At 47.4% G+C, this 23,547-nt stretch overlaps 1 protein-coding gene across 1 annotated transcript; it reads left to right on the top strand.

Moving 5' to 3' along the window:
• Window positions 1-1,547: 1,547 nt before the first annotated feature.
• On the top strand, window positions 1,548-18,349 carry LOC105568452 (putative mediator of RNA polymerase II transcription subunit 12). The gene is made up of 2 exons (XM_012024149.1): window positions 1,548-1,638; window positions 13,807-18,349. Exons 1-2 carry the CDS (start codon window positions 1,621-1,623, stop codon window positions 15,487-15,489), a joined length of 1,701 nt encoding a protein of 566 aa, XP_011879539.1. The 5' UTR covers window positions 1,548-1,620; the 3' UTR covers window positions 15,490-18,349.
• Window positions 18,350-23,547: the final 5,198 nt, after the last annotated feature.

Here is a 23,547-nt window from a genome sequence, read left to right as displayed (position 1 = left end):
TTTCTCTGCAAAGTGAAATTAAAGAATCATTTTTTGCGAACGCCGAAATATTCATATTTCGTGTACTTACTGACCAGATTTGGGAAAGTCACTTAATAAAAATATCTAGTTACAGTTACAAGTGACCAATTCCGAAAAGTAACGCGTTACAGTTACTCAAAAAGTAACGAATCGTTACTTTGCAGTTACTTTCTTGCAACGAAAATTAAAATGTCAAATCTGTATCTGAATTGTAAAGCTTCGATAAAGGAGTTTATGCGTAAGGCCTAATGTAATCTGTAAAGGTTTAAATAAAAAAATATATATAAAGTAACTATTGAAGTAACTGAGTTAAGGTTACAGTTACAGACGGAGAGGAAGTAACGAAGTTAAGCTAGAGTTACCAGGAAAACGTAACTGTAACTTCGTTACAAATAACGAGTTACTTTCCAACCCTGTTCCTGACTTTAATACTCTTTGATACTGACTGCGCTATATCTTGATTAACGTTAAGATATGCAGGATGATTACATACAAATGTTAGGCCAACGTACTAGAAAAAAAAAGGGTTAAACAGCTTCCACGGAACATATTTCGTAGAACGTCAGTCTCGAAGGTATCGCGAATATATCCGCCCACGTGTACAAATTTTTCTCACGACCCTGTACGAACTGGTCTATCGCTCGATCTAAACTTTCGTATGCCAATTCGCCATGCGCGCTCACACAATGCATGTTATTTACACGCACTCCGTCGTCTAATTAAGCACCGCAGAATTATGGGTGCGAATTGATAATGACTACCAGATCCGGAGCATTAATAAAGTTAAATAGTATTATCAATGAAGTACATATACATGTACACAGATATTGGCTAAAACCAGTCAATACGATAGACACAAGTTTAACTTCCAACGTGCAATTTGATCGCAAAACCCTTAGCTTAAACCTCACACGACTGTTGTCATAAACATGCCATCGCGAAACTGACAGAGACGTATACCAAGCTGTAACATGACATACGGAAGAAACCTGCTACATGGCACAACATGCCGGATCGTTTTAGAGTTGTAATTAATACGCTGGCGCGTAGCTCATTTGTGCGGTGGATACCTCGAGGATATTCTATTATCCTATGCGAACCGCCTTTCCATCATCATATCTCAATAGACGCTGACAATCTAATTTGGCATAGGGCACAACGTCAGCGGAGCGTTGTCTTAGGCGCGCGTACAGAATCGGTTCTCACGACCCTGCCCGATCCGATTCCCGTACCCCTTTCGGAGGTCCGTCGTGTCTCCTCTCTCGATGGGTCCACGCACCTTTGCCACATTTTCAATGCGCACGCAACTGCGATGGACTTCGCAATCCCGCAGCGGGGTGTGTTGCCTATTTGGCAATGGCCATGTCGCCGGTCCTCTCTGGGCGCAGCCGGAATCTAATTCGCGGGTGTCGCGGCGCCGAAGAGGACGTAGCTGCTATCCGACGCCCGGGACCCCCACTATAGGCAAAAGCCTTCGTGTAGGTTATAAAGGACCGAGCACGGTACTATACGGCTGCACTCTCTCAGTGAAACTCACGGAGGACCGTTCTCCAACAAGTAGTACCTCCCCTCCTCGTCAGGACGCGACGCGCGTGCACCATGAGGATTATATTGCTGGTACGTGCCAAATTATTCGGTTACTTTATTGAGCGCGTCATTTTCGTCGGCCGTGTCCGCTTTGCCGTGGTTGCCCCATCGAGAAAATCTCACGGAACTGTTAACGTGCTATATCTGTGCCTTATTTCTCCCCAACATCCGCGTTTGACGTAACGTGTATAATCGTAAATACATTGAACATTAATAATTCAAATGTATGTTATAATGCTTGGAATATTACATCACTGTAGCTACTACCAGGAAGCTTGCAAAAGTAGTGAGCGTAAATCGTCCAAAACAAAGTTGTAGAAAAGTAACTCTTCAGTTTTCCTTCCTATATATCTCGGCAACTTTACATGCAGTAATATGTGGCATAGCAATATAATTTGTTTTTACTTTTTTTTTTAAATTGTTCGGACTCTTTTAAATTGTATATCATTTTATATTGCACACATACATATGTGCGTGTATATAATATAATTTTGGTTACAAAACATGATATACAATTACTATTGATAATTATATTTCTATCGGTGAAAATAAGGGCCAGTTTCACAAACGTCGGTTAACCTTCGAAGGACCGGACTGGCCATTGTAGCGGCCAGGAGCAGGCTTGGAAACTTTGCGGAGCATTTAGATTACATATACTATTATGCATAAATTTTCTGTTTAAAAAATTATAAATTTCAATGGAAAAATACCGGCCCTCTACAGGTTAACTGATTCTCTGTCTCTTCTTGGATAATAAGATACAAGAAGATAGAGAATCGATTAAACACTGGTTAACCGACGTTTGCGAAATTAGCCCTGAGTGTTTAGCAAATTATATTATGCATATGTATACAACGAATGTATTCACTATGTTTTATCATCTCACATATTGGATTTATAGAGAGAGCATTCCTTACATTAAAATGTAAATCGCGTTGCCTTAAAAACCGCTCGTTATCCTGTGACCTATATCATATTAACCATCATTAACGCAGGAAAGTCAGAATCGCGATAAGATCTATCGCGGTTCATTGTTGCAATTTGCGCGCGCGCGCGTGTGAAGGCATTTATAATTCATAGACGGCGCATGATTAACAACAACGGAGAGTGAATTGTGTCCGCCCACTCGGTGTTCCGAGCATGGCCACGAGAATTTTCGCTGGAAACCCCCCTTTTTTTGTCGTTTACCCCGTGCGAAAGGCGCGCCGGACGCGAGAAAACTGTTCAACTCGAAAATTGCAACAGTTTTCCCGCGAATAGTCGCGAATTAATTGTGTACCGCAGGCAGTTGTTGACATCCGCCCGTTGCCTTAATGAACCCACACCCGGACGGTTGGGTAATGTAATCTTTTGTTGAATGGGAAACGGACTCGCGCCTCGCGCATCGAGATCCGCGTGTTACAAGCGCGCTACGCGACGGCGATCCCTTTGCGACCCGACATTTTTCGCGGCGACTCGCATTTTTCGAACGCGCTTATTACGTGCTCTATTGATTGATAGTGAAAGTTCCGTTCATTATATTCCGGTTATAGCTGCTGGCATTGTTATAGCCGCATGGTCCACGGTTCGTTATTCTTGACCCGAGGTCACTTGAGATCGATAGACATGACATTTCTTCCTTTGTTAAGTTCTTGCGACGACCTGTCTATAACTTGAACCTGCGGAGCTGAAGTTAATACGAATTTGGTCGGTTACGTCCGCCACCTACCTGAAAAGCGCACAATAATCAATTACCACGTGTGTTCTTGCTACGCCCATGAACAGCCTGGCGTCTGTCAAGCCGATTGTGGGAACGTTTAATAATCGCGCCGATTTCACCCGTGCACTCGCGGCACAAGCATAATTCGCGAATCGTGCGAAGAAATGCACGGGGATCCCGCCCGCGGATATCAGCGTCGATTTCACCGATTCCTTTTCCCGCGGCCTGGCGTAAGGCGACAATTAAACGCGTATTAATAATTCACGAGCGGTTTCTATATCGCGATCACCGTTTCCCTATCTCTCGCGTTTCGTGACCCGATCTCTCGGGTTCGTTCCGCGAGAGTTAATCGCGTGAAACGCGACGATCAGACGGTCTCGCGTGCGCACCGCCGAGTTACGGCTGCCGAGGTGGAAGAGCGGATAACTCCGGATGCGTGCGCGCGAAATGCCTCGAGCCCGACACCAAGAAATCGGCGCGATCGAACGCTCGGCGATCTGGAGAAGTGCCTGGGGTAGTCCGATTATTGGCACTTTCACCGATTACACAAATATGGGACGTCTGTTTTCGCGAGACTTTTCGCGGCGATACGATGCACCAATATCCCCCCCCATCGCCGACGTACACGCCAATCGAGATTCGTACCCCGCGGCGGCATAAGCCGCCGATACCGACAGCAGAAAGCGCTCCTACGCATAAAAGCATCCTTTTTTCCTCGCCGCGAGATGAATCGAGAGCACTTCTCACGGTTTTCGATACCGGCAATCGCGAGAAACCGCGTTGGAAACGTCGGTTTCCAATGACGCAGCTTGTCTGTCACGAAGATCGAGCGCCGAATCGAGCGGCGCTTTTTCCTCGCTCGATCGAAGTCGCTCGAGCACGAACGACGATATATATATATAATTTTTTACGTCCCTCTTTTTATCGCGTGCGATAAAAAAATCGCGGCCGGCGTGATCGTTCTCGACGGTCGTCAGGATCGGAGTTTTCCCGGATCCAGGACGACGACGACGACGACGACGACGATGACGGAGAAACCTCGGTAACGCCGAATTGCGAAAGCGAGGCTAATATATATAATAGGAGCAAATCTCTTGTCCGCTTTCAGCAGCGATTCTTCGGCGATAAACGATCCCCGGGACGCGCAGGCTTCGTTCGCTCGTTCGCCGCGGGTCCTTTGACGCGGTCGGCATCCAAGCCATTGTGCAGACCACGTCACTTTACGGCCTCCTTTTTACCGTCATTATGCAACAGGAAATTGATTATCGCATGCTCAATTATATCGGCTCATCGAACACCCGTCAATTTATGGATACGCACTTTCGACGGAAAATCGGGTGCAATTTCAACGAATTCATTTTTTGCTGCTACACGGAATAACGATTAGTACGGCTTCTTTTTTGAAAAAGAAAAGAGAAGAAAAGTGAGGTTTCGACGCGAAAGAACGTCGCAACTGGCCGGCTAATTAGCATTCCGAAGCGGGCTTTCCCGTTTTTGCGCGTGACCGCGGCGGCAAGTAGCCCCGTAGTCTCATTAGGCAGCTGGCTCTGAAGAAAATGTGAGAGCAAGAAATATCGCAACACGCGGGAGGCTGGCAAATCCATAAATTAAGGGCATGCCGATCTTTCGAGCGACTCCGGAGCGGTCGCTCCTTACGAAACGCACCGCGCGCCGGTGTTATAATTACGCCCGGCATTGTGGATGCACAGGCGGGCAAAACGCATTAAGTTTGCCGCATAAGGTAGGCGGGGTGGTTTAGAAATATCGGGGAGATCGTTGCGCACACATCCCGTGTAGCGACGAGGCTGACTTCGCGATGGCGTTCTCGCGATAGAGATGAAACCCCCCATTACGGTAATGAGACTGCCCGATTAATTTGACGTTGATCTTCCGCGTGGAAACTTGAGTGGGTGTCACTTCTCTCGCAGCTTGCCGCATTCGACATTAAACGCGCGCGTAATTGCTTTAATTAATTCCAGCGGCGCTTTACCGGAGTTGCAAGAATAAAAATTACCCGACAACTAAAATTCCACGCAAATCCTTCCGACTTTCCGCGTAATTTCAAGAATTGCCGCTCGTTTCCGTTAACAATCTCGAGAATCGACGCCGCGAAATAAAAATGCGGAGGAATATTGGTGCACGCGCCAAATTGCGCGCTTATTAATCTGCTTTCAACTTTCCCGCGTGGCAGTCTGAAAAAGCATGTAGCCGAATGACATTCTAATGATAAAGAAAAACGAAAGTTAGAGACTAGCGAGCAAGGCTGACTGCCGGCCGTAAATGCGAATCGCAGCTTGGCGCGAGGTTCGGTCGGCTAGACGGAAGAAAGTGAGAGCGAACGGGACTCTACGCAAATAGATCGCCGGCGTGGTCAGCGCGCGCAGTTTTCAAAAGACAAGGGCGTAACAATGCGCGGACCCCCGGCGCCCATGCGAAATGCATCACGTTCGCTCTCGCCGCCGCGAAACCACCCGCGAGTATTCGAGGCCCCCTACAGGCACCTTTTTCCGAGCCCTGCCTTTGTTAACGCCGAGTTCGCGCGCGTCGCACTTTCAAATATTTGTCTCGACCTTACGTGAGAACGATCGCGCGAGCGCGCGGTCGTTTACAGCCGGGGCGCGCGAGTCAGCGTTCGTTTCCCCGCGCGTTCGTTTGCACTTCCGGCGGATACCGAAACCCCGAGCGGATCGCGACGACGTTTCGCGACGTTCTGCACAGTTCAATTTGTACACCGAGAAAAATTTCCATCAGATAAACCCATTAAATAATGTTTCCGATTAATTTTCCCGATTAAATTATGGATACATCCGATGAAAAATGCAGCTACCGATGAGATTTGATTGAAAACCCGATAGTTGATTTTTCATTGGAAACACCCGAGGGGTAAACCGCTGAGGGCATTGTGGTGTACTGATTTGCGGCACTACTGGGCATTTTTTGGGCATTAGTTGGGGCATTATAAAGATAAATAAGATAAAGTAATGCCCACTGGGCACTAGTAGGCATTGATGTACAAAATTTTGGTCAGTTTCCCCCTCGGAAACACTACTTAATCGATTTATCCAATGGAAACTTTTCTCAGTGTACTCAATATTTCGTTAATTTAATTAAACAACGGAGTCGCAAGAAACTATAAACTAAGCTGAATAAAAGACGTAGTTGTTTCTTTAACTACAGTTCGCGTTGAAATAATACATTTTACTACACATGGCAGTTAAACGTAATGACATATTGAGTGGCAACTACTCATTGAGCCAAATTTAACACTACAAATTTAATAGCGTGCGTTCCTGTTTCGCGCTTCGGTCGCGTGCGCGGGCGCGAGACGTCCTCCACTCGAGAAAGTCATCTTCTCGTCGCCTTAGAGAGACGGCGCGGGAAAATAACGGCGCTAGATAATGAAAGCTGTCGGGTCGACTCTTTGCGCGGCGATCCACATCCTTATGGCGTCCTCGTCGCGGCCGCGTCGACGTAATCGGGACGCCTTATTCATGTGACTTTCGCCTCGTTGATAAACGTGGGCGCTACACGGTTGCCCCGTACGCTCATTGTTGTACGCCCGGTTATCAGCGGGCATCTACACGCGGCGCGAGAAGAGACGCGGAGACAGGTGTCGAAAGTAACGGAAAAAGACGTCGCCTTATTTAAATGCCAGTTGTTTCAACAGTAGCGGATTAACATATCTCTCGCTATTCTTCGCCGGCGGTGTCTGAGCGATCTCGTAACTTTCTACCGTTCGCACAAACACTTGTTTCGCATTTTTTTCCTAGACGCGCACAATTTCTCGCGGCTCTCGGCGACGCGTGCACCACGCGAATTACTCGCTCCTCGCGAGACCTTGGAGGCGCAACCCTCGGCCATCTCAATTCCGGATCGCGCCGGTTGGGACCATCGACGTAGAAAATGGACTGAGCGTTACGCACGACGCGCCAGCACACGTTAGGATGTGTCTGCGTCTCTCTCTAATGTAGGGCAGTCTTTTGACCGTCAACTACATTAGGGAGAGACAGACATATATCCTACTGTGTTTCTCTCTCGCTTCAGAGCGTGTGCTGGCCACAGACTTCTATATACCACTAGCTACCTTCGAGCTGAAAAATGGAGCAAAAGCACCGCCATATTCTGGATGGCAAATGAAGTAGCATGCGTACGTCTGTGTGTCTACAGGGTATCACCGCGATCGAGCCTTCTAATCTCATCTGGCGACACCCAGCGACAACCTGTAGACACGCAGTTCATATTTCGTTATTTGTATCTGTAATATCTGCCTTCCGGAATATGGCGGTGCTTTGGCTCCATTTTTCAGCTCGAAGGTAGCAGTCCAGTAGCACATAGAAGTCTGCGGTGCTGGCGCGTCGCGCGTAACGCCGAGTCCATTCTACGATTGGAACCGATTACGTCACGACGTAATTACAGAGGCGATGGATGATTTGGATCGCTCTCGTCATCTGTTTATCCACGCCAATTATTACCGCTCGTTGTTAGCCGACGTGTTCTCGCGACACGGCGGATTTTATACGGTTATTCTTATTCGTCCTCGTTACTCGCCGAGCATCGTATTGTTACGACGGGTCGGGCCAGCAACGCTTCGTCGATTCCTGAATGTGTGAGAAGAAATTCAATCCGCGAGGTTAAACGCGCACTCGCGATTACGCGCTGGGGATAAATTTCTCATCTCAATCTCAATCATTCCTCCTTGAGCAGTAGTCGTAAGTAATAATCTCAGACCGCGTCGATGCGCGGCTTTAATCACCGCTCGTATCTAACGCGCGTATCGCGTTTCCCCCTTCGAATTAACTTACATCTGATTGTGAGTCACAGCATCCACACTTCTATTTTCTATGTACCTCGCGAGTGTCTGCCGGAAACAACATTCTACTCTCTCGGGACGCCGGTTACTTTCCGCGTACTATTTATCACGCGCGCTGATAAATAAAACAAGGATTCACAGACATTTCTCATGGCGGCTCCGTATCCCCGTTACGTCACCGTCTTTATTCGGAAATAGAATGTATCGATACCTGTGTAAATAGCGCCCGGTGTGCCCTTCCTGGTGCGCGCGATGCAATTAATCATGTCGGGGAGCTTGAGATAAAGCGGGGCCGATACGCCCGTCAGTCGCTCCGCTAATTACCGACAATAAACGCCGAGTTGATCAGAAATGAATTCACGAGCGCGACGCAGCCTCCGCCGCTTCCGGAGATCTGGACGAGGAAAGTTGCGGGCGATCTGTCCTAACTACTTCCTATAACGCGAAACACGAGAGGGACGTTCACCGGATCGGCGACCGATCTATATTACGTATACGGATACACGCATGCAAAGCGGCGCGCGTGTGTGCGTGCGTGTGCAGATATAATATGCAATGAAATCGAGAACGCGGCTGTGCCGAGGCGCGACCGGTCGTCGCGCGAGTCCTATTTTCCTTTTTCTCTCTCGAAACCAACGCGTCACCTTCACCGTGAAAGGAACTACTCGTTATCCTGCTCCTTTTGTGCGCCGCTCGCGCGCACTCTTACTACATTTGTCCATTTAGTTGCACCGGGACCGCCGTCGCAAACATTATTGTGCACAGCAACACTTTCCGCTCGCGCGCTCGCTTTCAACGACTTCCTCCGATTTTTTACGTGAAACGTATCGGCGTACAGGCGGCGCGTTACGAGACCGCCGCTAATCGTAGATCGGTAATTGGCTCTCCCGCTTGCATGATTGATCCCACGCGGCTAGGTTCTTTCATCCTCTAAAAACCCACGGCTAGTCGGGTAAAGTGGATATTGCCTATTAATCGTCTCCCGCCATCAAATTGTACTCGGCGTAAAATCGAGCGATTGTGGATCGCGGCGGCAAGTAATTATTTCGCTGTTACGTAATATATCGAGAAGATTATTTCTTTCGTAAAATCGTGAGAATAATCGGATATTATATTCGAGAATTTCCCCCGGTTGCGCGCGATCCTTACGAGGCCCTGTCGGCAAACGACGTTTACAATTGTCCCCTCATCCCTCTCGGTGCTTTGATAATTAATTAATCGACTGCTCCTCTGCCTCTCCAGAGGGGGACCAGTTACAACGATCGTTGCCCGCGCAAAAACGTCGCGGAAACGATCGAAGCCGAAGATACGAGGGTGCGCGCGCGAGAAGCAGGACGTATGCTTATTGAGCAGCGCGGCGAACGCGGATTTGCGCGGCGCAACGATTCTTCCTTTCTCCGGACAGCTTCGCGCGGGGGCTCGCTTAGACGAGGCGTGGTGCGCCGTGGTCGATCGCTCCCAACTGGATCGGGCCACGGACCGAATGTGTCCGTGCCTCTCACTGTATGTGACTGGCGTGCCACAACGTTGATTACAGAGCCCTACCTCGCCGTCACGATTTTCCTCTAACCCGAACCAGATGGAGGAGTCATTAGCCGGTACACGCTTCCAATGGCCCCGGACAGTCGCGGGCGCGTACACCGCGCGGCCGACGATAATGATGACGTCTCGCAAGTCTTCTCGTCGACCTGGCCGGAGCTCTCCGGTAATCGCGGATCGGCCTGGACCGCCGAGCCGAGGACCTTTCCTATTTTCAGGGAGCGCTTGGAAACGAGCACGCAGCCGATTTCGTTTCTTCCTCCCCCTACCCCGATCGTCGTTCAGACAATCGAATCGGCTTATCCCGGTTCCGATGTTCGAGCGGGCGCCTGAAAGTCTAACACCCGGAAGAACCGACTCGCGAACTTTGGAAACCCCCTCGAGGGCGACCAAGTCCGCGGACGATAAGTCGGCGGAAAGTTAGGAGTCTCGGCGCTGTTCTGCGTATCAATTTAGAGACCCTGTGACCGGAGACCGACCATAAGAGTTGGTCAAATTCTTGCGAGTGAGAGAGAAACACAGGCTATCTCACGGTTCTACGATTTCTCCCTCACTCGCGGGAATTTGACCAACTCTTGTGGCCAGTCTCTGATTACAGGGTCTCCATACCGATTGTTTCCCTCCTCTCTCCTCGCCGACTTAACCGATTGCTTCGTGGAAGCTGACGAAAACGCGAGGGTGGGAAGTGCACCTCTGAATAGCTAATCAGCTCATTACGGTTCCCGCGAACTTTGCGTTCGCGATTCAATTCGCGACTGCGAGCTCCGGCTGAGCAATCGCTTATGAGAGACAACTTTCGCATACTTTGCCGCCGCTTGCGACACCGTTCCATTTGTCATGTGCGCGCCGAATTAAGTCCGGCGGGTGTTTCGTCAGTGGGCTGCGTCGTCGCCGTCGCCGTCGTCGTCGTCGTCGTCGTCGTCGTCATCGGCGCGAGGCAAGGCGCCGACATTTTATCACGGGGTCGACCTGGAAATTAATCGGCGCACGCCCGAGTGAGAGAAAGCACGCTGCAGCCATACCGTATCGCTCGAAAGTGCCAGGACGACGTGCCTTCTCGGCCCAAGGACGGATCGCGCGCTAATGCGCAATCGTCGAATATCCCCGATCGGGTCATCGCGAAGTCGAGCGAATCGATCTTATCGGCGCGGTGCCATTTCCAGGAGTGAACACTATCGCGCGGGATCTAACGACTACCTCGTATAAACCTGGGAATGTTCTTTCCGTTATTCTCCACGAACGATACCGGCGATTTAAAAAAAACCCCCCGAGATAGTTTTACGGCGACGATAAAAAATTAAAGGCAAGATGCTGATTATGTACGCATTATTAACAACATTAATTGAAGCGGTAGGAGATACGAATCTAGAATGCCTGAGAAAGTAAAAGGCTCATTAATTCTTCACGCATCATTATATAAAAATGTTGAGACTCGCGTTTGCGGCACTTTCGATTGACCCAACCGTCCGCGGCAAACCGTAGAATAATAGGACTTTTTTTTATTCTTCGCGTGCCTATCTTTTATATTATTGTATTCAGCAAGAGCCGCGCGGCGTTTCCTGTGGGTCGTCACTAGGTGTGGTTACCGCCGCCTGTCTTTTGTGCGCGCGCGGTTTGCTCTCGACTTGGTTCAAGGAGATCCAGAAGCGGCCGGCAACGACGGCGAAACACGCGCGCCGAGTTACGTTACGACGCTCTGAATCTGAATCTCTTTCTCTCTCACGGTAGGCAGCGCGCGCCGGCCGCGCGCTCCTGCCTCGCCCCGTATTCGGGTCAGCCGAGTAGTAGAAATTACGTAACACGTGTGCGCCGGGGCGGTTCCCACCGAGAGGCCGCCTTACCGGAAGTCGAGGCCACGTTTTGTCAGAGGACGCACGGTCAGCCTCGGTGCGAGAAAAAACGCACGAGCGTATCCTGCACGCAGGACGCGGTCGAGCGAGCAATGCCCAACTGGGAGATGTCGAACGACCGTTTAAACTTGGAAACCAATGACTCATAACGCGTGGTGCGATAAGAACAGGAATCTTTACATAAATCTCGTAGCGCATATCTCTGTTTTAATAAATTTGCCAAGTGTTACATTGTTCGTTCCCAGCTTTATTAAATGCGCGTATCTTTGTGATCTTTGCTCGTACGGAATTGAATATTGATGCAACGGCCATCGCGCGCTCAACAAAGTATCTGCGTAAAGATCAGATTCAGGGAATCAGATAAACCGACGAGCGATTCGTAAAGGAATTCGAAGCATTCGCGGACGCAAAATTCACGTTTCTAGGCGGAATTGATCCCAACAGACACAGGGCCGTGGAATCAGAGCAAGTCCAGATGTAATCTAGCAGGCTCGAACCTTTTACGACGTCGACCACGGTCGCACACCACCTCGTGCCGTGCTTTCGCGAAGCTCGAGCATTCGGTCGCGTTCGAGCGAGCGATAAGGAATTTTGCCGCGCGTATCTCTATTTTAATAAATATGCAAAGTATTACATTGTTCATTCCCAGCTTCGTTAAACGCACGCATCTCTGTGATCTTTGCTCGTATGGAATTGAATATTGATACAATGGCCATCGCGCGCTTTACAAAGTATCTGCGTAAAGATGAGATGTGATTCAGGAAATCGGACAACCGACAAGCGATTCGTAAAGGGACTTGGAGCATTCGCAGTCGCAAAATTCACGTTTCTAGGCGGAATTGATCGCAACAGACACAGAGCCGTGGAATCAGAGCAAGTCCAGATGTAATCTAGCAGGCTCGAACCTTTTACGACGTCGACCACGGCCGTACACCACTCGTGCCGTGCTCTCGTACTCGCGTTTAACAGCGAAGCCCGAGCATTCGGTCGCGTTCGAGCGAGCGATAAGGAATTTTGCCGCGCATACCGCTCGCGCGCACACGAGCGTTCACCGATCCGCGAAACTCGCTCTCTCCTCGCTCCATCTTCTGCTTCCTATTGACTATAAGCGTACCTCCGTAACGCGGATCCGGCTTCGTGCTTGGAAACCAGACTGGCCGGCTGAGCCCCGTATTCATTTCGCCCCGAGTGGCTCCGACAATTTCGATTACGTCTCTCGCGTGACGAGCGATAAAACCACGTACTTCCCGCCCTTCGCCGCGGGTAAAAGATCGCGAGCGTCCGACAAGTATTGTACATTTCTACTTAACGTCACTGATAGCGTGTTATTAGGCGTCTGTTGTTTCTCGACGCACTTGACTGCCGATGTTAGGTATCACTTCTCGAGTTCTCCCATTGCTTCGTAAATTTACCGCTCTGTTAAACGTCATATTTAATGTACGTATTACATCAATTAAATATGAAGGTATAACCAGCAGCCTTACCCGATCTCGCTCGGGGCCTCCTTTCTCTCGAATCACCATTTTTTGAATAGCATTCTTGTTCGATATCTTTTTTAATTTGTCTTTGTATACATCTCAATTCTATTTAATCAGAAGAATATTGTTGGCAGTAATTGACTAGCAACAGGAAGAAAAATTATTTGACGACTTTACACTGGCTAAAGGTTTAATTTCATGTATTCCAACGTTTCGACCATCCGGATTGTGGTCCTTTTCAAGGAAATATCTACAATTTGGAGAAACTTATTATTTATAAACCGTTCGTATAACAATTGGCAATACAGTCACCGAGACGAAATGAGTTTCGCGACTCTACACTTACATATATTAGTTAAAAATTACATTGTAAAAAAGATGTTTAGAAAAATTCTATTGAAATCAATTTTTCCAGCCTCTCTCGGGTAATATCCAAAAATACACAATATCGATCCCAAAAAGATAGTTTTCTGAAACGGGTAGAAAGTGGAAACTGTTCGCCCGGGTACAATATTAAAATATTGTTCTCTTAAACAAAGTGAGAAATTTTAGAAAACGGATATGCATGGTTACTTAGCATTATCTAGATATTAGCGGAAAGTAAAAATTCACGAATCAAGATTTCCACTGAAAAAACCGCGTATCCCGCTTCCCGTTTTCACTTGGCGAAACTTCTCGAAAAATTTCGATCCGACAAGAGCGCCGGCCACTTTCTTCCGCGCGCAACACGCGTAACGTCATATCAACACGTTAATGATCATATCCCCGCACCGATCGCACAGCGTGTGTTGTCTACCATAGTAAATTCTTGTTTATTGCCAGGTAATCCCGGCGTGTCTGCTCGCCCTAACGGAAGCGCGGCGAGTGCAGATCCGGCCTCGCGTGACGGAGCCTCAAGTGTACTACGAGGAGCACGACAATCAGGCCGCCGAGGACGAGTTCGACACCGTAGCGGTTTATCAGCCGCGCACCCGCGCACTTCCGTCGCCACGATCCAAGGATGCGCTACACGGGTCGAAGCCGCCGCCGGTGCAGACTATCAGGAATTACAACAAAGTTAACGACGACGGGTCCTTCACCTTCGGCTACGAGGCGGCCGACGGTTCTTTCAAGGAGGAGACCCGCGGCACCGACTGCGTCGTGCGCGGCAAATACGGTTACATCGATCCGGACGGCAATAAAAGAGAGTTCACCTACGTTTCGGGCAATCCATGCGATCCAAACGCGCCGAAGGACGAGGAAGAGGAAGAGCCGCCCGAAAAGGAGGAAGAGGACCTGCCCGGGCCGGCGAATTATCCCGTCGTCAGACCTATACCTCGACCTGTCTCGGTGAGACCCACGTATCATCCGACTACCACTCGTGCACCCACCACGATATTCCAGACCGAATACCAGCTCGACGACGACGCCAGCCAGGAGCTGACCGAGGACGATCTGAAACCGCAGCTGCGACCGTCGGCCTTCAGAAGACCCGCGACCTTAGTGTCAGTCACACCCTCGACCTCCATTTACGAATCTTCGCAGTCTCCCAGCCCCCAGTCTATCTTTAGGCTAGCTTCCACCCCCGCGGCCCAATATCAGACCACTGCGACGCCTGTCCTCCGTAGCCAGCCTACAGTCACCTCGAGCGTCTACCAGTCGCTCGAGACCACCACTCGCCGGCCGGTGACCCGTCATCCCAGGCCCCAATCGGTCGCGATTACCCCACGACCCCACGTCGCCCAAGTAGCCGCGCAATACGTCTCCCCTAGTAGCACCGAGCGCCCCAGCAGTCTGCTCTACGCCCAGACCCACCCCACGATATCGCCATTGCGCACCACGACCGCCGCTAGTACGCCCCACCTCGACTTCGCTGCCGAGCTCGAGCGTTACGTGAACACGGTCGGCTCGCACGTGCCCGCCGCCCCCGTTGCGAGGCCCCAGACCGCATCGCCCCAAACCAACTCGAGAGTTAAGCTGACCGGTCAGACGACGGTCACCGCCGCTTCCGCAGCCGCCGAACCCATCTACCAATCGGAGCTCGTGTACGATCCCGCGACCGGTCAGTACAATACCCAGCTTTATCAGACATTACCCCAAACCGTGGGTGACTTTAGCCTCAGTCACAAACTCCAACCGTTCGTAGCCCAGCCCCAGTCCCTACTCGGTCTACAGCAGCTGCAGCAGTACCAGCAAGCCCAGCGCCCGGTCTATAAACAGGCCCAGTCGGCGCCCACCCCGACCGTCACCCAGCCCCAGGAGGTGCTCTATAGGAAGCAGCAGGCGCAGCTGCTGCAGCAATCCCAGCAGCTCTACGCCCAGCAGCAGCGTCGCCAGCAACAGCAGCAGCAGCAGCACCAGCAGCAGCACCAGCAGCAACCTCACAGGCTCCAGCTGCTCGAGTCGCAGAGAGAACCCCAGGCCTTCTATTACGTCGCGCCCTTGAAGGCCTCCTCTGCCACCACGTCCCTTTCAGTAGGTCAGATCGATCAGTTTCTCCGAGGTAGCGGCGCTAATAACTACTGATGCAATCTGAGTCGCGATTCCTAAGAGATCTCCCTCGGGTCCTCGAATCGCCCCCTCGTCGATATTTATCATTTCGGTATTGCCTCGTGCGTCCCTCGCGAGCTAAACCGCCGAGGATCTCGCGCCGATTATCATCGCAATGTCGGCCCGTGCGTACACAGAGGGTATTACATATAAGTATGCATTATATATAAAGAATATATATCTCACGTGGTGGCGCCGAAGCTGGGATATATGAGATACATCGTCGAGTGAATGGCGCACGCGAACGCTTCGACGCACGCGTTGCACGCGGGGAACGCGCGTGCAAGTATACATATTTAATATGATTCGCGCGACGCGAGAAAGGCGCGCGCGCGCGCGCGCGCGAACGTGCATAGTTGCGATGAAAAAGTATCGCGATAATAAAGGCCACGGAGTTTTACCGTCGCCGTGCATTGGCAGGAAACGCGAACTTTCCGGGAAACGCATTCAAGGTTCATTATTACCAGCGGCTCTCGCGCGGTCTTTCCGCAATTTTCATTTTGCAGTAATGTGGGATTTTCCGAATTACCGTGTTCCCGATAGCGCTTTCACGCTTTGATAGCCGTACACGTAATTGTATACAGCGCTCGCCTTTCCGCCCGACGCGTGTCTCAAAGCGTTCTCGCGCTATCCGCTCGTCTCGGCTGACGCGCGAACGACGATATTATCCGTCGACGACGCAATCGGGGAACGAAGGTTAAAGAGATTAAAGTATGTGATAATGGATGGAGGGGCCGCATACGATTACGTGGACAATGTAACTCGTAACAACGACGGAGAGCCGAGTGGCGAAACGTGATACGTGACAAAATTCAAATCTTCCTAGATAATCGTATCCTTTTGACTTCTCTCCGCAATTTCCCCAGTTGAACAATCTCACGATAAATCTCTCATTCCCCTCCGGAAACGCGTAACGGGAAAAGAATATTATTCGAGCGAGCTTCAGCGTCGTTTCGGTAACTGACAACTTGTCGAAACAATGCATTCATTAAGAGCGGCGAAATTTTATTTATTCGCGCCGAGCCGAGTTGACACCGAATGGGGGTTCCTTCCGTTTCTCAGGCCGATTCCGAGAACACCTCTCTTTCCATTCTGGTATATCGCGCACGTTTATGAGGCATGTTAGAGAGTGAAAGCCAACGACCTGACGCAATACTCACGCATGTACGATGTATTACCGTGGCAATTTCTCGCGGGTCCCTAACACCGTGCCGTCGTAAAGGTATCCACGGAGGTTCCGCGATACAAACGGAACACTTGGTCGCGCGGCCGCGGACCTTTTATGCACGACCCCGTAAGCCCAAGCGACGTAATAATGCTCGACTCGATTACAAAACGTCGATCCAGTGCAACATCGAGTCGCATGAAAGGCGAGTGAAACGCGATCAGGCAGAAGGGGATAATTAGTCGAATCAAAACCGCCGGTGTTTCGAGATACCTTCGATTAGGCGTACAATGTTGCACATCCATACTATTGTGTCATACGGTGCATCGAATGCATCATGATAGTGTGCGGATTGATTGTCTCCTCGTTCTCGCCTCTCCTATTCTCTCTCTCTCTCTCTCGAGATCCTCAAAGGTCTAACCGTGTGCCTAAAGTGCTAAGAAATTATTGTGCATTTCGTATTTTTCAAATTAAAAAAAGAACTGGAGATTTTAAACGAACGGAGGTATTTCGCATTTTTGTTGGACCCGATTTGAAATTATCGTGTAAATCTCTGCTGTTAAATGACGTAACTTTTCGCGACGAAAGCTTCGCCATTCATTTGGTACTTGGTGCAACGTTTCTAATACTTTCGAACGTATCGTCGCATCGAGATTCCCAGGCTTGTCTACCTCGTTACGTCTTCGAATTCCGCGATGCAAACGGCACCGCTCGCGTTTCAACTTTTGACTGGACAGCAATTCCGATATTCGATACCCGCGGACGTCGGTAGGAAGTGCGCTCGGCCTTTTGCAACGTAGAATTTTGCAAGCTTGCCGCGAGTAGGGTTCACCGCGAGTCGACCGAGCCGGGGAAACTGCAATACATTCTTATCGGCGTAGCCGGGTTTGTAGGGACAACATTCTATTCGCGCCGCAGCCGTCGCGGACTTTCTATTTGCATTCTCTGTCACAAGTGTGAGAATCGATTCGAGTTTAATGCGTTCCGCGGCTCGGCCGTTCAGCCCGCGGAAATGTATGTATATCAAATCCGGGAAGGAAATCGACGGGTTCGCGCGCGCCGACGAAATCACTTTTACCCACGACACCACCGGCCACTGGTGAAAAGTACACGAGGTTTCTCGGACATGTATCCTATCATTACGGGGATTTAATGAATGCAATTTTCCCTCAACAAAATCTTAGCGAGAGATTGTCCTACAATGATTATTAAAATTGCAACGTCCCGAATACATTAACATTTAATTCTCGAGAGCTGGACGTTTAAGGCAGAACTTGCTTAAAATTAATAGGTAAGGTGACTTCGATGATTCAATTATCAAGAGCTGTAATTGACAGCGTCGTTACAATCCGCGTGTTCCCGTAAAATGCAATTCGACGCACGTGTCTCAAGAGATTTATGCACCACCGTGAAGAGATGCATCTTAATCGATGATTTCGTGGTTTCGTCGCAATCACGTCGCTGCTATAATGGGCTCAGAGCGGCGGTTGTCTACTCATACTGTAAATAATACTCGTTAGCGTTAAAATGCATAGCGACTACTTAGCAATTCATACGCATAATTAAAGATACGACAATTGCGGAATAAATCTTCGTAAGGAAGAGTCTTACGTTACAGTTGTTTTCTTTTTATATTATTTGTAAGCATAATCGAAAGAAAAGTATCATTGCGAAAATGTGCTCTGCGCTGTCATTTCATTTCCCCGAGCCCTCAGTGTCATTTCACTTTCGCTCCGCTCGGAATGTACGCGTCGCGAAAACGGAAATATCAGCATGCACGAACGGAGATTGAAACGGGCGTGTCGAATGTTTGTTTATGATAAAATCACAGCCGTGGCGAACATTCGTAACCCATGTAATACTTGTAATGTGACTTGATTTCCCCGTTCCCCCATAAATCCGCGTTCGCCGGAGGAAGAAAGCACGCGAGCGGCGTCTGCAATAATCGAATTCGTTACGTACGTCCTAATGCGGCGCGCTGATATAATTCGTATCTTATTACGAAACAAAGAAAGTGCGAAGACACACTTATTTATTATCTCGTCATTAAAGCCGCACTATTTTAATTTACCGACAATAAGATTGCGGAGTGCGGCTTGTTTATTAAGAAAGTGAGCAGATTCCTGCGGATAACAATTACGCCAACTCTCACTGGTTTGCTAGAAATTACGAACGCCATAAATTCCTGCATCTGGTGCGGGTGAAATATTATCTCGCAACGACTCGACGGCCGCAAGGTGTTGGCTGGACATGCGAACGCGCCATTTTTACGAGGTGAGAATAACGGGCCGACGCCCGGCGGCATGCCGTTTTTCGTTTCGTGCCGCGGCTGAATCACGCGCGGTAGACGCTTCCGCGAGAAGAAATTGGAAAAGTGGGAAAGGCGGCGCGTCGTCGTGCACGATGTATATAAACGTTGTTACGTCACGAACGACGGCTACGTGCTATCCACCTGCGGCGTTTTCTCCGCTCCGATTATGAACCACGTGCCGCTGTGAAATCGCAATCGGCGCGTTCGCCCGTAAAAATGGAGGTAAGATTACCCTGGGACGCGCAGCCACGTCCCACGAGCGAGATCCTGAAAAGATGCTCCACAAGAATTGCGGATCTTACTCTGGGGGAAAAAAAGGACAGTTAGCAACCCACTTTGGGGCCCACAGATAGTAGTCGAATTATTTGGATTGTTCGTAATCTCTAATCTTTTGCGAATTTTACCCCGCGAAAAATCGCAATTAGCCATTCTGTCTACATCCAAGATTTTTAAGTAATACTAATCAATTCTCTCAATTAGTTCTGTCGATATTCAGCAACGCAAAGATCATTTTCACTTAAGAGGCACTAACCAAAATGTTAAGTTGCGCAACTACAACAAAAAAAGCGGTCAAAATTTTTCCCAGAGTAGAATTACGAGCAATCCAAATAATTCGATTACCAATTGTGGGCCCCAAAATGGGTTGCCCACTTTGTTCTTTTTGTTCCCAGAGCAATTGCAATTTTCCAAGTCATGCTCCGAACTTTTATTGTCGCGCGCGCATCACGTTCTAGCTTGTCTTTTCTATTCGCGGCTCGAAAGAATTGTTCCTGAAAAGGTTAAATAAATCTCATATGTATTGGGTTGCATCTCTTATTCACTTTACGTATCTAATCAACATCGATATGCAATAATGACCATGTACGATGTTACAGCTCCGCTTGAAAGGTAATCTTAATGAAATGTCAATTCCGACGAAACATTTCGTACGCAGGATTCGCAACGCTTTCGTAATGTCGTTAATGATTGTGATGAATTTCGCAGCAAGCCCGCAATATATGTAATAAATAACCAAGTTAGTGATTCAATAAACAAGGCGATGCATTATGCGTCGTACCTATTCGATTTTGCGGTAAAAGTAGATTGTGAGCGCTTAGGTGAAAGTCATCGAAAATGAAAGGGTCGAGTGAAGTGTTAAATCAAACCACGCCAGACGGCTCGTACCTGTGCCGTGTGCACGTGTGCGAATGACCGTTGCTAAATATATTATCTAAGTTTTGAAACGTGCGCGCGCGTGGATACAATCGCGAAAGTAAATTGGATCGATGATTTATTTTCGATCGCCACGCCGAGAAGATGTATCGCGCTTTATTATTTTAGTCGTCTCATGCAACAGCTGAACTCCGCGTTGCGAAATCGATGAGTAGAGGTGCCCACTTTTATCAGTGCTAATGTCGATCGATTAAAAACAATTTCTACAATAATATCGGGGGGGGAACAGCCGTATTTTACCTTTCGTTATTTCACGTCGAAAACTTTCGATGAGACGTGCAACCTTGAACTTGGTTTCAGTGGACCGTAACACTATAGGTCACGGTTTACTTATGATTTTGTGGTTAGCACAAGCCACAGATCGTTAGCGAAAGTTCCACTGCTTTCTAAACACGCTCTCTATTTTACCGGTAAAAGATGAGCGAGACAATAACAGCTGTCAGTTTACGACCTCTGTGTACTTATCTGTGCAATCGCACATTATTTCAGACTTCTATAAAAATACGTGAGTGTCGTCGTAACTGTATAATTGTCGAAAGTGACACTTTATGGTGTGTTAAAGGCGATCAATTAACAAAAGCATAAAAAATCTGTACTGCGGTGAGACTCTTCGACGGGAAATGGATTGATATTATACAATTTATAATATATTATATACTTTAGCAACGTCAGTGTTTTCTTGACCATACCAGGCATTTTTAATAATGCAGAAAATTCATTGCGAAAAATATTACCTTACCAGGTTCAGGGTTTGAACCTGGACCTCTTATGGCATATGCTTCGGTGGTCGAATTGGTGAGACGCCCGCCTAGAGTGTAGGGAGGTCCAGGTTCAAACCCTGAACCTGGTAAGGTAATATTTTTCGCAATAAATTTTCTGCATTATTAAAAATGCCAGGTTTAGTCAAGAAAACACTGATGTTAATTATCGCTGGCGACATTAAAGAACTCTTATTAGTTGATTATATACTTTAGGATTAAATCATTGTATAGTTTTACACAAAATAATTATAAAGACAGTTGTAAAAGGGTTATCAAAAATTAGGGAAAAGCTCGAAAGATAAATGTACAATTTTATGTAAATTATTAATAAATAAGTACACATACCTTAAAAAATTCCCATTATCCGGCATTCGGGCGGTGAAAAATGGGCCTGAAACAGACGGATAGAAATGCCATTAGTAAGTGTCAGCGTGTTTTACACAAAATAATTATAAAGGCAGTTGTAAAAGGGTTATTAAAAATTAGGGAAAAGTTCAAAAGATAAATGTACAATTTTGTGTAAATTATTAATAAATAAGTTCGGAAGCCATGAAGACTAAATAAATAAGTACATATGCCTTAAAAACTTCCCATTATCCGGCATTCGCGCGGTGAAAAAAAATGGCCTTAAACGGACAGGTGGATGGAAATGCCATTAGTAAGTGACAACGTGGATGATTGGATCACACGGAATAGACCGCGCACAGGATGATGGTCATGCGCAACATCCTCCATCTTATACGACAGAAGAATGCGACAACCATTCCGTTTTTGCCACTCTCACGGCGGATGTAAATACGTAGATTGACATGACTTAACAGCGGCAGTTTATGTCACTTAGATGCGCTACGTGCGCCGATGTTAGCGAGCTAGCTCGCAGGAGAAACAAAGATGACAATTGCGGTCTATGTGCACACGGACGCGCGCGCATATGCGCAAAAGCCTCTGAAGTAATCTAATTACAATAATTTCGTTGTAGAACTTCGCTTTCGTTATATGCGACGTCAGTTCCCTACATTCGCGAATAGACGAACACAATGCGATTCCTAATGACGATAATATTAATATACCTCGTTATCTCTGAAGAATCTGTCGTAATTAAGTTATATGATATCCCATCGCTTAGCACGTAATCCAACGCCAATGTAACCATGCAATGTGTACGTGGTAAAAATGGCTTCTAATTAAACCACCTAAAGTTTTTCTAAAATATGTATTATATTTTCATGGCACACATTTTTATTGTAGGTACATTTATTAACTCGTTGCCATCAGAAATTTGATATAGGAGTTTTATTAGCTACTTTTTACTTCTTCTCTCTAAATTTAATTTTTATTGTCTACAATTATGTCGGTCTTACTCCATTTATTAATATTTTCGTTTATTTTATGACTCGATATTAATAAATATTTGTTCAAGAAGAGTCAACGTTGTTTGCTTTTACAGCGTAGTTCCTGATGCATCTCACTACGCCATGCAACGCCGCATGAAAGGTAGTATATCAGAGGCGTCGAACATTATGACACGAATGAGTCAGTACCAACACACAACTAGTTCATTACTGATGATAAAATATGTATTCAGGATGGGAAGCATTTTGCGATGACTTACTCCTTCGGAAATAAGAAACCTACAGATTATAAAAGGATTCTATCCGTACGCACAATAAAATGAGACGGTGAGATTAATTCTCAGATATTTCGACTGATCTCTCTTTCGCAAGGTCGTATCTCGAGTTTATGCGATTTCTGATTTTTGTGCTTAAGCGCTCATTCTGGACCAGGATGAACGTTTAAACACAAAAAACCGAAAATTGCGAAAGAGATCCGTCGATTTGTATTTTGTTATGCCATCCAGCCGATGTGTGTATCGCATGCTTTTCCTAGAAACGCAAATAGTAAAGTTAGAAAATTTCAACGTTCAAACATATTTGAAAAAATACGGTTTCTGAAAGAAATTTTTTACACTGTGATTGTTAAGAATCCTTCATTTTTTCTTAAATTTATCAAAAATTTAAATTTAACATTTCACAAATTCGCATTTTAGTATTTGTGTCACGTAGTAAATTATTAAGACGTTTCGCAATATCCACTCGCGGTGCCGTTTCAGCCCAGAATAACACATTTCCGTAGTAAAAAAAAAACAATACAGCCTCGGCGAATTTTCGGTCACTTACAATTGCTGAAAGCAGAGCACGGATCTATACCATAGTTTCCACGGGCATAATGTGAGATCTTTCATATGTAACGAAGTAGGTGTGTCAGTCAAAATATAATTGAGATAATGTGTAACCGGTAGTTGCGTTACGATTAACATCGTACCCACTTTCTTTGGAAGAAACTAATCACACAATTGTCTGGTTGTTGTAATGTATAAAAGCAGAGATTAAAGATCATAATCGATAAAAATTTCGTAAATATTTTATAACTAGAAGTTAAATAAAGAAGATGCTTTGTAGTTTAAACATGAAAAATGAAATAAACAACAGGTAGTAGCAGTTTCGTACTAAGTAATGTACTAGTTGGCTTCCCCTTAGCGAAAACTCGTCGGAAAGTCTAATTACCGTTATACAATGTCGAAAATT

This window comes from Vollenhovia emeryi, unplaced genomic scaffold (assembly GCF_000949405.1).
Source record: "Vollenhovia emeryi isolate VEMERY1.0 unplaced genomic scaffold, V.emery_V1.0 DF939129.1, whole genome shotgun sequence".
Lineage (NCBI taxonomy): Eukaryota > Metazoa > Arthropoda > Insecta > Hymenoptera > Formicidae > Vollenhovia > Vollenhovia emeryi.
This window is presented reverse-complemented; position numbering and strand designations above follow the sequence as displayed.